Source organism: Mustelus asterias, chromosome 1 (genome assembly GCF_964213995.1).
Source record: "Mustelus asterias chromosome 1, sMusAst1.hap1.1, whole genome shotgun sequence".
Taxonomy (NCBI): Eukaryota; Metazoa; Chordata; class Chondrichthyes; order Carcharhiniformes; family Triakidae; genus Mustelus; species Mustelus asterias.
Genome location: NC_135801.1, coordinates 7,399,617 through 7,416,728, shown reverse-complemented (window position 1 = coordinate 7,416,728; position 17,112 = coordinate 7,399,617). Strand labels below are relative to the sequence as shown.

Genomic DNA, 17,112 nt, shown 5'->3' with positions numbered 1-17,112 from the left:
CACACACCCATTCCTTTATATACACACACCCATTCCTTTATATACACACTCCCACTCCTTTATATACGCACACACTCCCACTCCTTTTATATACACACACACTCCCACTCCTTTATACATGTACACACACCCATTCCTTTATATACACACTCCCACTCCTTTATATACACACTCCCACTCCTTTATATACGCACACACTCCCACTCCTTTTATATACACACACACTCCCACTCCTTTATACATGTACACACACCCATTCCTTTATATACACACACCCATTCCTTTATATACACACACCCATTCCTTTATATACACACACACTCCCACTCCTTTTATATACACACACACTCCCACTCCTTTATATACACACACACTCCCACTCCTTTTATATACACACACACTCCCACTCCTTTATACATGTACACACACCCATTCCTTTATATACACACTCCCACTCCTTTATATACACACACACTCCCACTCCTTTATATACACACACACTCCCACTCCTTTTATATACACACACACTCCCACTCCTTTATACATGTGCGTGCGCACACACACACCCACCCACTCCTTTATATATACACACATACACCCACTCCTTTATATACACACACACTCCCACTCCTTTTATATACACACACACTCCCACTCCTTTATACATGTGCGTGCGCACACACACACCCACCCACTCCTTTATATATACACACATACACACTCCCACTCCTTTATATACACACACACTCCCACTCCTTTATACATGTACACACACCCACTCCTTTATGTACACACACACTCTCATTCCTTTATGCATGCGCACACACACACCCATTCCTTTATATACGCACACACTCCCATTCCTTTATATACACACACACTCCCACTCCTTTATACATGTACACACACCCATTCCTTTATATACGCACACACTCCCATTCCTTTATATACACACACACTCCCACTCCTTTATACATGTACACACACCCACTCCTTTTATATACACTCACACTCTCATTCCTTTATACATGCGCACACACACACACCCACTCCTTTATATACACTCACACTCTCATTCCTTTATACACACACACACACACCCACTCCTTTATGTACACACACACTCTCATTCCTTTATACATGCGCACACACCCACTCCTTTATATACATGCGCATTCCCATTCCTTTATACACGCGCACAGACACACTCCCACTCCTTTATACATGCACACACACACACCCCACTCCTTTATATACACGCACACTCCCATTCCTTTATACACACACGCACACTGAGCAGATTGGGTTTGTACTCGTTGGAATTTAGAAGGCTGAGGGGGGGATCTTATAGAGACCTATAAGATAATGAAGGGGCTGGATAGGGTAGAGGTGGAGAGATTCTTTCCACTTAGAAAGGAAGCTAAAACTAGAGGGCACAGCCTCAAAATAAAGGGGGGTCAGTTTAGGACAGAGTTGAGGAGGAACTTCTTCTCTCGGACGGTGGTGAATCTCTGGAATTCTCTGCCCACTGAAGTGGTGGAGACTACCTCGTTGAATATGTTTAAATCACGGATAGATGGATTCCTGATCGGTAAGGGAATTAGGGGTTATAGGGATCAGGCGGGTAAGTGGAACTGATCCACTTCAGATCAGCCATGATCTTATTGAATGGCGGGGCAGGCTCGAGGGGCTAGATGGCCTACTCCTGCTCCTATTTCTTATGTTCTTATCCCTGCTCTCCTCCCCAAGAAGGGGCAGGTTATATTCAGGGAGCAGGTAGTATCTCTGAACACTTTATGGGGCTTCAAGTTTAGAATGCACGGTCAGTGTCTCCTAACTCTGGATGTCTGCAGTCTGTGCTGCTCTTCATTGCAAGTTCTTACCTTTTTAAGATGTTCCACTCACTTGCTCTCATATTTCATCTCGTCTCATTTCATCATAATTGTATGTCCTCATTTCAAGCCTTTTTGTTTTTTTTAAAAAAAGAAATAGTTTGCTGTTTAAATGAAGGTTGTGCATTTCCCCCCCGCCGCCCCCCACCCCCCGAGTTTGAGTTTGTCACCGACACCCCAGTGAAAGCAAGCATTCTTTCCCTGCTTTCTCAATTTAAAAATCTCTTGCACTCCAACCCAAGTGACTGCTGCCTTGTATTCAAGCCTCCTGAACCGGCACCCTCGGCCTTTGGGAAATTGTACACTTCAACCCTCAACTTTTCATTGTCAGCACTCTTTTTTTTTTTAAATTCAGTATATAATCCAGTTCATTGACTTTGTCCTAAAATGCTGTACCTTAGACTTCCCTCATGTTAAATTCCACCTCCCACCTATCTGCTTACAAAGCTAATACCCCTGTCCTCTGTAAGAGCCCTCTTCATTATTTACCAAACCCATTCATTTTAACGTTGTACTTTCTATCTCCCAAGTCAACTATGTACATGGAGTAAAGTGGGCGACGGCTCTGAACCCTTTTCCAATCCAGGCGGCACCCACCTACACCTTTCCTCTGTTTTTCTCCCTTTTGGCTAATGCGATGAGTGGCAGAGTGGGAGTATTTGTCGTGCCAGACAGAATTTGTAAATGTCCTGTTGGGCAGAGCTGTACAAGGGCCAAGGTGGCAAACCATTCGCGTTTGGCCCAGACTGGCATTTAATCCCCAGAACGTCTCAGTTCTGCTCCGTGTCCGCTCATGCGATTGGAATCTTTTGTGGTTGGAGAAGCGGGTTTAACCGGTTAGGTTCCAAGGGGAACAGGGGCTGAACTGAAATATGACGTGCAAAAGAGTTTGGAGTTTTGTGTGTGCTTTGCAACACCTGGCCTCCCACTTTCTCCATCCAACCCCCAACCTCCCTCCCTCCCTCCCTCCCCCTGCTTCCCCTCCCACCAACCTCCCTCCCTCCCCGCCAGCCCCTCTCCTTTCCCCTGGGCTACCCACTGCCCCCACCCCAGCCTCCTGTGTTACACGAATGTTTGGCTTGCTCAGTGATCCTCACCTTTCGTGCATGTTGTTTATCTTTTTACTTTTTCATCTTCATTCCATCGTTTGTTCTCCATGAATCACTATCAACTCTTCTGTGCCTCATGCTCTCTCTCCCCTGTGCCTGACAGTGGCCCTACGTACGTTTCAGAGTGAGTAGATTGCCATTGTCTGTCCATCTCATTCTAGATTTTCAGTCATTCCGTTGCACTTTTTTCAATGGTGTCCTCTTGCAAGGATTTCCTATTTTGTTGCAATGGGATATTAATGAGCTTTCTGCAAAAAATGACCGCATGTTTAGATCAGAGAGCCCTTGCTGAAGAGAATTGAAGATTGTAGTTCTGGGGCGCAGTGAAAGAACAGGGGATTTATGTTAGAATTGGACCTTGACCATTCAAGGGTGATGTCAGGAAGCACTTCCTTGCACAGAATTGTCACTGGACTAGTCATCCAGAGACCCAGGGTAATGTTCTGAGGACCTGGGTTCGAATCCCACCATGGCAGATGTTGAAATTTGAATTCAATAAAGATCCGGAATTAAAAGTCTAATGATGACCATGAAACCATTGTCGATTGTTGAGAAAACCCATCCAGTTCAGTAATGTCCTTTTTTAGGGAAGGAGATCTGCCATTCTTACCCGGTCTGGCCTACATGTGATTCCAGAGCCACGGCAATGTGGTTGACTCTGAAATGGCAAAACAAACCGCTCAGTTCAAGGGTCATTAGGGATAGGCAATAAATGCTGGCCCAGCCAGCAGAACTCAAATTCCCTGACCAGATTTTTTTTTTAAAGTACGGCACTCCTCCAAAGGCTGGACATCAATTGAAAGTTCACTCTGAACTGAAATAAATTAATTGAGATTTTTGTTGGGTATTAACGATTACGGACCAAGGTGGGAGGGCAGATGGGAGTTAACATGCAGTGTAGTCATGATCTAATTGAGTGGTGGGATAGTCTTGAGGGATTGAATGGCCTCCTCCTGTTCCGATATTCCAAAGGCATACTTAAGCCAGTCACAGCGACAAATCTAAATGTGACATTCTTGTTTAGTGTGCAATTTTCCCTCTTTCGTGATATGATTTTAAGTTCTGGACAGCATATTTTTAAAAATGAATACTTCTAACCACTTCTAAAGTCTGAGTTTGAAGTGTTGATCTCGCTGCAATGATTCTGCCACAAAGTGCTCAATCAGTCTCGATTAATTTGCTCCCTGGCACAGTGGTAAACACTGTTGCTTCACAGCGCCAGAGACCGGGGTTCGATTCCCGGCTTGGGTCACCGTCTGTGCTGAGTCTGCACGTTCTCCCCGTGTCTGCGTGGGTTTCCTCCGGGTTCTCCGGTTTCCTCCCACAGTCGAAAAGACATGCTGGTTAGGTGCATTGGCCGTGCTAAATGCTCCCTCAGTGTGCCCGAACAGGTGCAGGAGTGTGGCGACTAGGAGACTTTCACAGTAACTTCATTGCAGTGTTAATGTAAGCCTACTTGTGACAATAATGAATAAACTTTAAACAAGCATCCAGAAGAAAGTGACTTGAGAATTTACAATCTTACCATAAATCACATGACCCCAAGACACAGTTCCCATCACCTGTGGGTTAAATAGTCAGTCAACTGTATTTGTTGGAATGGTCCAATGACCACGTATGAATGAGAGAGCTATGGATTTTAATTTTTAATTGAGTTTATTCACCTACGTAGAGTGACATCGAATTTTCAGTGAGGAAGCAGGCCATTCAGCCCACCTAGTCCATGCCAGTGTTTAATGATTTGGACATACTCTCTCACTCGCTACTTCATCTCACCGTCTAGAAACATAGAAGATAGGAGCAGGAGGAGGCCATTTGGCCCTTCGAGCCTGCTCCGCCATTCATCACGATCATGGCTGATTGTCCAACTCAAACGCCTAATCCTGCTTTCTCCCCGTAACCTATGATCGTATTCGCCCCCAAAAAAATCAAATTCCACCATCTGCCGTGGCCAGATTTGAACCCGGGTCCCCAGAACATTAGCTGAGTTTCGGGATTAATACTCTAGCGATAATACCACAAGGCCATCACCACCTGTTATCAGCGCATCCTTTCTGCCTCATGTTCTTATTTAGCTTCTCCTGTGAAAGGTATTGAGAAAAACCCTTTCTCACTCTGAATTCAATATTGGGAATAGTGAAGGCATTGTTTTCAGATTCCGTTCCAAACTCCATTTCCTAGATGCCAGCTCCATCCCTCTCCCTGGCGACGGGCTGAGATTAAGCCAGTCTGTTCGCAACTTTCGTGTCGCGTTCGACCCTGAGATGACCTTCCAACCTCCCCTTTGTGCCATCATCAAGCCCACCTATTTCCACCTCTCTAACTTTGCCCGACTTTGCTCCGTATCAGCTTGTTTGCTGCTGAAACCCTGGATTGTGCCTTTGTTAAGTTCGAAGTTGTCTGTTCCATTGCACTGCTGGCTGGACTCCCTTTCGATGAACTTGAGGTCATCCAAGATCCTGCCACCTATGTCCTAACTTGTGCCAAGTCCCATCACCCTGTGCTCTCTGACCTACATTGGCTCCCAGTCGAGCAATGATTTGAAAATTCTCCTACTTGTTTCCCAATCACCCCATGGCCCTGCCTATCCCTATCTCTGCCACCACCTCCAGCCCCACAACCCTCCGAGATATCTACTCTCTGCTAACTCTTGAGCCTCCCTGATTTTAATCGCTCCACCATTGGTGGCAGCGTCTTCAGCTGCCTGAGACCCCAAGTTCTGGAATATCTTCTATGCGCCTTCACTAAACCCCACTTTCTTCTTTTAAAACGCACTCTATCTCTTTGACCAAGCTTTTGATCATCTGACCTAATATCATCCTATGTGGATCAGTGTCGGCACGGTAGCACAGTGGTTAGCACTGCTGCTTCACAGCTCCAGGGACCTGGGTTCGATTCCCGGCTTGGGTCACTGTCTGTGTGGAGTTTGCACATTCTCCTCGTGTCTGCGTGCGTTTCCTCCGGGTGCTCCGGTTTCCTCCCACAGTCCAAAGATGTGCGGGTTAGGTTGATTGGCCATGCTGAAAAATTGCCCCTTAGTGTCCTGGGATGTGTAGATGAGAGGGATTAGTGGGTAAAATATGTAGGGATATAGGGATAAGGCCTGGGTGGGATTGTGGTCGGTGCAGACTCGATGGGCCGAATGGCCTCTTTCTGTACTGTAGGGTTTCTATGATTTCTATGATTCTATGAGTGTCATAGCTGTTAGATAACGCCTGTGTGAAGCACCATAGGAGGACTTTCTTCTATGTAACTGTGTTGTTGTCGACTGAGGGCTAAGTGTGTTAAGTAACAATTGATGCCCAAATTCCCAGGTTTTATATTTGTTTGTGATGTACCTGAGGTTTGGATCAGTGTATTATAAGTGTATTTTTCTATGGTTTATCCAATTCCTGCTGTGTGCCGTTGTCTTGTGTTGTACTCTGAGCCATGGTTTACATGAACTTTTTCATCCTTTTTTTCTTTGCCTTTCTTCCTCCACCTTTGGGAACTGTCTGTCTGCTTTTTCCATATGTTTCAAACTTCACCCTGGCTTCACCCTCCTCCTCCTTTCCATCTCTAAAGGAGACAGCTACCTGGACGGTAATTCTGCATTTCTGTTGTTGGCAGCATGAATGACAGCCAGTGGAGATGTTTTGTGATCGGCGCAGTGAGCTTGAGTGTGAACGTGTTTGATTTTGAGGCAATTCCCGGGAAAACTGAGCCCCCAGATCCTGCTCTGTGTTGGCTGGTGGAAGGTGCCAGGTGTTTATTCTTTGCAACCTCCAGCAGGGGGCAGGCGAAAGCAGCAATGTCACCGATAAACCCCGTTCATATTTCCTCCACAGGGGGAAAATCCGGACAAAGTGTTATCTTGGCCTGTTGAGGCAGGAAGAAGACATTGCCAAGTACCTGAACAATGATGAATTCTTTTGCCCATTTAATCCTGTTTTTTCCCCCCCACCATTTCTCCATCCCTCCTTTCAGTTGACTCCTCACTGATGTGAAGTTTGATCATTTTTCAGCACATGCTGTTACCTTGGCTAAATTACCATTCCCTATTCATGAACCTCTCCAATGGGTGCTGTTGCCTCTTGTACCGACCATCAAAAGCAATGTCCAGGGCTCACAGCCACGCATTTAATTTTAAAGGTTTAAAAGGGTTAGGGTGACTAAATAAGTTTGTGGTGAAGAATGCGGTGGGAGAGACCCGGAATAAGAGGATATAATCTTGGAGTTAAATCCAGAAAACAAAGGTGGATGGGTTGATTGAGTTAAAGTATGGATGGAGGCAGAACTGCGTCAAAGGGCCGAATGGACTCCTCCTGTTCCCATCAACAAACCAGGGCAGATGGAAATCCTCCATTCAGATCAGCCAAAATGAAATGGGAAGCAATAGAATCATAGAAATCATAGAAACCCTACAGTGCAGAAGGAGGCCATTCGGCCCATCGAGTCTGCACCGACCACAATCCCACCCAGGCCCTACCCCCACATATTTTACCCGCTAATTCCTCTAACCTACGTATCCCAGGACTCTAAGGGGCAATTTTTTTAACCTGGCCAATCAACCTAACCCGCACATCTTTGGACTGTGGGAGGAAACCGGAGCACCCGGAGGAAACCCACGCAGACACGAGGAGAATGTGCAAACTCCACACAGACAGTGACCCGAGCCGGGAATCGAACCCGGGACCCTGGCGCTGTGAAGCAGCAGTGCTAACCACTGTAGGGGGAGTGTAGGTGAGACTAGGGGGAGTGTAGGTGAGACTAGATGGACAAATCGCAATGGGCCAAATGGCCTTTAAACCCTGGGATACAGGTTGTGGGATGTTGTCAGCCGTTAATTTTCCTGATACTGTACTTTTTCTCTTGGGGGTCGGTTTAGCTCACTTGGCTTGACAGCTGGTTAGTGATGCAGAGTCGACACCAACAGAGTCCGAGGTTTACAGCATGGAAACAGGCCCTTCGGCCCAACTCGTCCATGCAGCCCTTTTTTAACCACTAAGCGAGTCCTAATTACCCACGTCTGGCCCATATCCCTCTATACCCATGTAACTGTCTATAGAGTCGTAGAGGGTTCAATTCCCGTACCGGCTGAGGTTATTCAGCCTTCTCAGTCTTGCCCCTTGCCTGAGGTGTGGTGACCCTCGGGTTAAATGACCACCAGTCAGCTCTCCCCCACAAAGGGCAGAGCAGCCTATGGTCCTCTCGGGCTATGGCGACTTTACTTCCTTGCTTATATTTTTCTCTGGTGATGCTGATGGTTTTCAGTTCCTCCATTCTTTTTGCCCGGGGGAGGGGGGGGATATGAAATCGAGGATAACGATTGTAGATGCAGATGAGGAAGGAGAGGAAAGAGGCTCGAGTGGAACATAAATGCCAGTATGGAGTGCTTGGGCCAGGTGGCCTGTATCCTATGTAAAACCTCCCGCTGTGATGTGAGTGAGAATCCTGAGTGAGTGCTTCCTATCCCTTGTCAGTGCTGGGGTGATTGAAGCGTTGCTGTTGTTTTTTCCTGTTTGATTGTATTGTTGCCATTCTGAAGAAGGTCGGTAAATTGCAGTACTTGGGATCTAAAGCTGGGAGATTCCTGGAAGTGTGCAATTTGGGGAAGTTTGAACAGACTGTTTCATTGTTATAATGTTGTTGATGTTTGTCATTAATTCTGAATGCCTGAGAAAATATAAATGATGTGTACATGAAACGGTGCTCGGGTTACAGGCAACGATAATGGCTCAATGTCTTTGGTGAGGCAAGTGTCTAAAGTCTTTAATGGCAACTTCTTTGCCCAAATGCAGCAACCCCCGGCGATACATGGCCAGCGTCCTACCTGACGTCCATCATACCCTGAGTGACCAGAGTAAGAAACGCTTGATGCAAGACACCGAAGATTGGCAGCCGAAGACTGGCACTGCTCAGTCCCGCTCGTTCTGCATCCTTGCTCAGATGACTGGCACCGAGCATTGTAAGTAACGTTTCACTTTACCCTTCTTGGTGAAAAGAGCTGATGTAATGAGGAGACTGTTGTTGCCCTTCACATGGGAGGCCAATAATCCTTCCCCTACGTTGCATTGGTGCCTCCTTCACGCATTGTAGCCGCCTTAGTCGCTTTGGATGATTAACGGAGTTAGTGTTCCATTTAGGAACATAGAAACATAAGAACAGAAGTCGGCAAATTCAGCCCTTCCAGCCTGCTCCGCCATTCAATCAGATCCTGGTTGATCGCTCCCTGGTCTCTCATCCATCTCCTTTGTGAAACCATCCAACGATTCAGACTCCGCCGCGCTAAGGGGCAGCGAGTTCCACAAATAGAATCCCCACAGTGCAAGAGGAGGCCATTTGGCCCATCGAGCCTGCACTCACAACAATCCCACCCAGGCCCTATCCCATAACCCCACATATTTACCCTGCTCACCCTCCTGACACTAATGGTCAAGTTAGCATGGCCAATCAATCTAACCCGCACATGGACAGAGTGGATAGTCAGAAACTTTTTCCCAGGGCCCCCTCCCTAGGGGGCCATAGGTTTAAGGTGCGAGAGGCAAGGTTGAAAGATGTACGAGGCAATTTTTTTTACACAGAGGGTGGCAAGTGCCTGGGGAGGTAGTGGTAGCGGATACGGTAGTGGCTTTTAAGGGGCATCTTGACAAATGCATGAATGGGATGGGAATAGAGGGATATGGTCCCCGGAAGGGTAGGGGGTTTTAGTCAAGTCGGGCAGTATGGTCGGTGCAGGCTTGGAGGGCCGAAAGGCCTGTTCTGTGCTGTAATTTTCTCTGGTCTTTGTTCTTTTCATCATCCTGTGTGTGAAATAGTTCCTCCTCATCTCAATTTTAAATCTACCGCCCCTCAACCTTATACCTGTGACCTCTTGTTCTAGATTGCCCCATAAGAGGAAGCATTTGGTCTTCAGATGGAGTTAGTCCTGTTGTCTGTGAAATATTCTATCACAGACACTTTGACCAGTTTATTACACATTTACTCAAGTGCTTTTACTTCATGAGACAGACAAAGAACTGTGGTTAAAATTTAGCTTTATTCAAAACACTCACGGATTAAAGAAACAATTGTTACGCACTAGGTGAAGTTAACTTTCCTCAAACTAGGCTAATTGCCTTAGAAATAAATGCGACCTGTTCTGGTGAAATCGATTGGCCTGTTGGATTCAATTCACTGAGCTCACGGCAACTGATGAACTCTGGGTGCTGTTGACATGAAGGTGGATCTCGCACGCCCTCTTGCATTGTCCCAGGTCACAGTAGGTTTGGTGGAGTCTTCACTGGAGTTTGTCTTGAAAATGGCTGTTCTTATCCCCCTTCCCCCACCACCTTAGAATGTTCCCTGGCTTTTGGCCAATGGGGTGACAGGGCGGGAGGGTCACAACACCCAATGAGTTTAGGCCAGGTCATCCGAGTTGTACCTATCTCTCTTTACAGGATATGGTTAGTAGCAGGGGGTCTAGGCTGAAACTGGGGAATACACAATCATCATGTCTTCTGGCTGAGTACCTCCTGATGGGTTTCGGGCCATAACGACTCTTGTATTGTAACGGTTGAGCCTCTCTATTCGATATGTAAGAGGCCTGGGTTCTGGTTTCGGTTCATGATGACTTCCCTACTGCTAAAGTGAAGCACCACCGTTAGATTTGCGAGACAGTTCTGGTATGTGTCCCTGTTGGCTTTTGACCTGTGGTAACCTCGTAGAAGCAACTCTTAGCTGTATTAATTTAAATTGTCCAAAATTATTTTGGGCCTAATTTCTCAGGCTGTTGTCCATTTGACCACAGTCCAGAGCTTTGGGGGGGAGGCTTGACCTTACAATTAGGTCTCAGCCAATCAGGGGTGATGTCAAGAAGCACTTCCCACGGCGGCGAATCCGGCACACTCTCTTCCAAAAGGCCTTTGAGGCTGGGAGGCCAATTGAAAATGTCAGAAGCTGAGCTTGAGAGATTTATTTTTGCGCGAGATTATTAAGGGTTGCAGAGCCAAGCTGGGTGGATAGAGTTAGGATGCGGATCTGCCAGGGTCTAACTGAGTGACCTCCTCCTTGTTCCTATTAGGCATAATTGCAGAGTTCTATCATGTAGCTGCTCCCCTTGGGCCTGACGTGTTTACTTGCTGGCCGAGGCGATTGGTTTCATACCATCTGCCTTCACTTGTGTCTCCGAGCAAGAGAGAAAATTGCTTCTGAGCAGAACTGATGTTGGGGGGGGGGTAAAGGCTTCAGAATGCTTCAGCCTTCACGGTAATTGTGGAGTTGTAATGACATCCAGCTTTCCCAAAACATAAAAAAAAACAAATTTCAATTAGTTGGGCAAAGGAAGCTCTTGCTGAGGGGATGAGACACCACTACAAAAGCCTCGTTAATCCTATTAATGCTTGTTCCCGTGACCCCGATCCTTGTCACGGCCAGTGGGAGGGTCCTGCCCCACATTGCGACAGTCACAAACATTAAACGGGTGAATAGGAGCTGGATGCACTGCTTTGAATGCTTTAATCCGCTTAAGGTTACGGACATCAACATCTTTAACTGTTTTGTTATTCTCACTCAAAAGACCATAAGACATAGGAGCAGAATTAGGCCACTCGGCCCATCGAGTCTGCTCTGCCATTCAATCACGGCTGATATTTTTTTCTCATCCCCATTCTCCTGCCTTTTCCCCATAACCCCTGATCCCCTTATTAATCAGGAACATATCTACGTCTGTCTTAAAGACACTCAATGACCCGGCCTCCACAGCCTTCTGTGGCAAAGAGTTCCACAGATTCACCACTCTCTGGCTGAAGAGATTCCTCCTCATCTCTGTTTTAAAGGATCGTCTCTTTAGCCTGAGGTTGTGCCCGCTGGTTCTAGTTTTTCCTACTCGTGGAAACATCCTCTCCACGTCCACTCTATCCAGGCCTTGCAATATCCTGTAAGTTTCAATAAGATCCCCCCTCATCCTTCTAAACTCCAACGAGTACAGACCCAGAGTCCTCAACCGTTCCTCATACGACAAGCTCTTCATTCTAGGGATCATTTTTGTGAACCTCCTCTGGACCCTTTCCAAGGCCAGCACATCCTTCCTTAGATACGGGGCCCAAAACTGCTCACAATACTCCAAATGGGGTCTGACCAGAGCCTTCTACACCCTCAGAAGTACATCCCTGCTCTTGTATTCTAGCCCTCTTGACATGAATTCTAACATTGCATTTGCCTTCCTAACTGCCAACTGAACCTGGACGTTAACCTTCAGAGAATCTTGAACAATGACTCCCAAGCCCCTTTGTGTTTCTGATTTCCTAAGCATTTTCCCACTCGCAATTGCATTTTCACTTTTGGAAGCAAGGTAACTTTAAAATGAGGATAAGACACTTTGTTAAGCAGTTGCAGCAGTTAGAGAACCCTACCTCAAGTGGAGGTGACAGTGCTGTCCATCTGGTCATTCCAAAGCACCACTAACAACTTGTATTGAATGCAGTCTAAACTCTCCATGCTCTTCGCAGCTTTACACACACACTTTAACTCGAGCCCCATGTTAGGGTAGGTTGCTTTTGATGAGCATCTTGAAATAGGGAATATAACATGCATAAAGGCATGATGTGGAGATGCCGGCGTTGGACTGGGGTGGGCACAGTAAGCAGTCTCACAACACCAGGTTAAAGTCCAACAGGTTTATTTGGAATCACGAGCTTTCAGAGCGCTGCTCCTTCATCGGGTGAGTGGAGGTAGGTTCACAAACACGGCATATATAGACAAAGACACAACTGCAAGATAATTACAGATTCTTCACATTCCAATCTGTAATTATCTCGCAGTTGTCTCTGTCTAGATATGCCGTGTTTGTAAACCTACCTCCACTCACCTGATGAAGGAGCAGCACTCCAAAAGCTCGTGATCCCAAATAAACCTGTTGGACTTCGGCCTGGTGTTGTGGGAGTGCTTATCATGCATAAAGTATGGTGGCACAGTGATTGGCACTGCTGCCTCACAGCGCCAGGGACGTGGGTTTGATTCTGGCTTTGGGTGTCTTGTCCGTGTGGAGTTTGCACATTCTCCCCATCTCTGCATGGGTTTCCTCCGGGTGCTCCGGTTTCCTCCCACAATGCAAAGATGTGCAGGTTCGATGGATTGGCCGTGCTAAATTACCCCTTAGTGTCCAGAGGTGTGCAGGTTAGGTGGATTGGCCATGATCAATGCACAGGGTTACAGGAATAGGGTGGGAGACTGGGCCCAGATAGTGTTCTTTCGGAAAGTCAGTACAGACTCAGTGAGCCGGGGATGGCCTCCTTCTGTACTGTAGGGATTGTCTGAATAAGAAAAGTGAATAGGCATAGACCCCCCTCGGACCTTCTCTGCCTTTCACCGGGATCATGACTGAGCTTCAACATCGATTCCGCTTTCCTGCCCTATCCACGTGTCCCTCAGCACCCCAGAATCTACTGTTTCAGTCCAGAACGTACTCTTCAACTCAGCATCCACAGCTTCGAGTTCTAAAGGGAGAGGTAGGGAGGCCTGGGGAAGGAATTCCAGAGCTTTAGGATCTGGATAGCTGGAGGGTTTCGGTGATGGAGCAGAAGAAATTGTGGGTGCAGAAGGGGCCAGAATCCAGACATTGCCAGACCGGAATGACGGCCATCAGTTCAGCTGCCCATTTTCCTCATTAAATGGCACTCCATCTGATTGTCGCGAAATCTGGTGGTTAATGGGTGTTTTGTAAGCAGAATAGCTGTGCTTTCGTTGAAGAGTGGGATAGGCTTGAGAGGCTGAATGGCCTCCAACTGTTCTCCTGTTTCAGGGTGCATTAACTACTGTCTGTGTGTGGGCGTTGTGTGCATTTAGTTTGTTTGTTTATTAGTCACAGGTAAAGTTTACATTAACATGACAATGAAGTTACTGTGAAAACTCCCTCGTTGCCACACCCCGGCGCCTGTTCAGGTACACGGAGGAAGAATTTAGCATGGCCAATCCACCTAACCAGCACGTCTTCCTGACTCTGGGAGGAAACCGGAGCACCCGGGGGAAACCCACGCAGACACGGGGAGAATTTGCAGAGTGACCCCAAACTGGGAATTGAACCCTGGTCGCTGGCACTGAGGCAACAGTGCTAACCACTGCGCTGTGCCGGTGCCTATCTGTCTGTGCGCTCCCGTGAGCCAAGCAACCCCAAACACTTTATTTTTTTGTCACTTATCTCGTTTTGGATTGTCTGTCATTTTTATCCACTCTCGCAGTAAGTAGTTCATTGTTTCTCTCTCTCTCTTGTTCCAGTGGGTGAGACTACCCCAGCAAGCGAGACTAACAAGAAGGCAAGGTAAGAGGCTGGGCTGGGCTGCGTTTCTGCGCACGAATTGTTCTTGTGGAGTTTCTTCTTTTGCCCTTCTGACATTTTGAGTTTGACTTGTTGAAATGTGAACTGGTGTGTGATTATTAATACTGACGGTGCTTCATTATAATCTAACTTTTAGCTCGACATTGCTGAGTTACAGATGTGCAAGAAACAGTTTAAATGCTCGCATGTGCAATGGGTTGCATTTTTTTTTATAAGGGGAGTTTTCCGTTATGAGAACGTAACGGAACAATCTGACTGAGTCCTTGTGAGATTGTCGGCACCCTTATCCACAAGTCACTTATTAGAAAAATGGCCAATTCGATTTTAAGTGAGCACAAAATATGTGCTTCTGTTTTCTGTGTGTTCTTTAATTTGGGTTATTAGATGATTCATTTTTTTTTTTGGAGCCAAAATCAATTTTGAAATCACAGTAATATCTTTATTAGATCCCACGTAGGGACTGAAATTGTTACAAGATTGGCCTCGAGACATGTTTGTATTTTATTTGATATAAGCTGGCTCCTGATCTTTTGTTGACTGTTTTATGGTCCAAAGGCAGAATTGTCCCCGCTAGCAAACAAAGAACAAAGAACAGTACAGCACAGGAAACAGGCCCTTCGGCCCTCCAAGCCTGTGCCGCTCCTTGGTCCAACGAGACCAATCGTTTGTATCCCTCCATTCCCAGGCTGCTCATGTGACTATCCAGGTAAGTCTTAAACGATGTCAGCGTGCCTGCCTCCACCACCCTACTTGGCAGCGCATTCCAGGCCCCCACCACCCTCTGTGTAAAAAAACGTCCCTCTGATGTCTGAGTTATACTTCGCCCCTCTCAGCTTGAGCCCGTGACCCCTCGTGATCGTCACCTCCGACCTGGGAAAAAGCTTCCCACTGTTCACCCTATCTATACCCTTCATAATCTTGTATACCTCTATTAGATCTCCCCTCATTCTCCGTCTTTCCAAGGAGAACAACCCCAGTCTACCCAATCTCTCCTCATAGCTAAGACCCTCCATACCAGGCAACATCCTGGTAAACCTTCTCTGCACTCTCTCCAATGCCTCCACGTCCTTCTGGTAGTGCGGCGACCAGAACTGGACGCAGTACTCCAAATGCGGCCTAACTAGCGTTCTATACAGCTGCATCATCAGACTCCAGCTTTTATACTCTATACCCCGTCCTATAAAGGCAAGCATACCATATGCCTTCTTCACCACCTTCTCCACCTGTGTTGCCACCTTCAAGGATTTGTGGACTTGCACACCTAGGTCCCTCTGTGTTTCTATACTCCTGATGACTCTGCCATTTATTGTATAACTCCTCCCTACATTATTTCTTCCAAAATGCATCACTTCGCATTTATCCGGATTAAATTCCATCTGCCACCTCTCCGCCCAATTTTCCAGCCTATCTATATCCTGCTGTATTGCCCGACAATGCTCTTCACTATCCGCAATTCCAGCCATCTTCGTGTCATCCGCAAACTTGCTGATTACACCAGTTACACCTTCTTCCAAATCATTTATATATATCACAAATAGCAGAGGTCCCAGTACAGAGCCCTGCGGAACACCACTGGTCACAGACCTCCAGCCGGAAAAAGACCCTTCGACCACTACCCTCTGTCTCCTATGGCCAAGCCAGTTCTCCACCCATCGAGCCACTTCTCCTTGTATCCCATGAGCCTTAACCTTCTTAACCAACCTGCCATGTGGGACTTTGTCAAATGCCTTACTGAAATCCATATAGACGACATCCACGGCCCTTCCTTCATCAACCGTTTTTGTCACTTCCTCAAAAAACTCCACCAAATTTGTAAGGCACGACCTCCCTCTTACAAAACCATGCTGTCTGTCACTAATGAGATTGTTCCGTTCTAAATGCACATACATCCTGTCTCTAAGAATCCTCTCCAACAACTTCCCTACCACGGACGTCAAGCTCACCGGCCTATAATTTCCTGGGTTATCCCTGCTACCCTTCTTAAACAACGGGACCACATTCGCTATCCTCCAATCCTCAGGGACCTCACCCGTGTCCAAAGAAGCGACAAAGATTTCCGTCAGAGGCCCAGCAATTTCACCTCTCGTCTCCCTGAGCAGTCGAGGATAGATGCCATCAGGCCCTGGGGCTTTGTCAGTTTTAATGTTCCCTAAAAAACCTAACACTTCCTCTCTCGTAATGGAGATTTTCTCTAACGGGTCAACACGTTTATAATGCCCACTTTCGTGCCAATTGCTGTCCATGGGCAACATTAACAGTGACCGGGATGTTCTGTTCTAACTGATACTGAAGCTCTGCATGTCTCGCTCTGGTCTCAGTCAGCGATGACAGGACTTTACAAAGCTGGACCTCGCTGGGAACGTCTTGAACTTTGGACGGAATGTTCCGTTGAGTTTGTCGGAAACAAAATGCTCCTGCAGTTCTCTCCTAACCGCAAGTGTCCGCGGCCAGTGAAGATTCAGCACATTCCTGTCCGGAACTTCGCCGTCGCTGCATTCATCAGCGTGGCCTACAAGCAGGGTGCGTTGATAGAGGGGGAAATGGGGTATGCTTCCCGAGTGCGGTGTGGCTGGAGGTCCAGGTTGCCCTTGGTGGTGTGTGTTGGTGCGCCGTGTGTGCGTACAGCCGTGAACCGCAAGCCTGTTTTTGATGAGAAGATCTGCGCAAGTGTTCAAGGTTCGGATCAGAGGGCGTGTTTGCCTTCTCTTCTTGAGACATGTGGATCTATAGTTTGTGTATCGGATTGCAGAAAACGGGTTTATTGACGACCGGTTATGGTTTTATAAGTGTCTGGATTTGAATGAGGCAAAGGAATTCA

The 17,112-nt window shown here is 46.9% G+C and overlaps 1 protein-coding gene across 1 annotated transcript in view; it reads left to right on the top strand.

Moving 5' to 3' along the window:
- Nucleotides 1-17,112, top strand: part of LOC144490493 (PDZ and LIM domain protein 5-like) — a 259,977-nt gene that overhangs the window by 161,973 nt on the left and 80,892 nt on the right. The window contains exons 6-8 of the mRNA XM_078208260.1: nucleotides 6,566-6,583; nucleotides 8,782-8,948; nucleotides 14,234-14,276. Of these exons, the coding sequence (XP_078064386.1) occupies nucleotides 6,566-6,583; nucleotides 8,782-8,948; nucleotides 14,234-14,276 (228 nt within the window). The remainder of the gene's footprint in view (nucleotides 1-6,565; nucleotides 6,584-8,781; nucleotides 8,949-14,233; nucleotides 14,277-17,112) is intronic.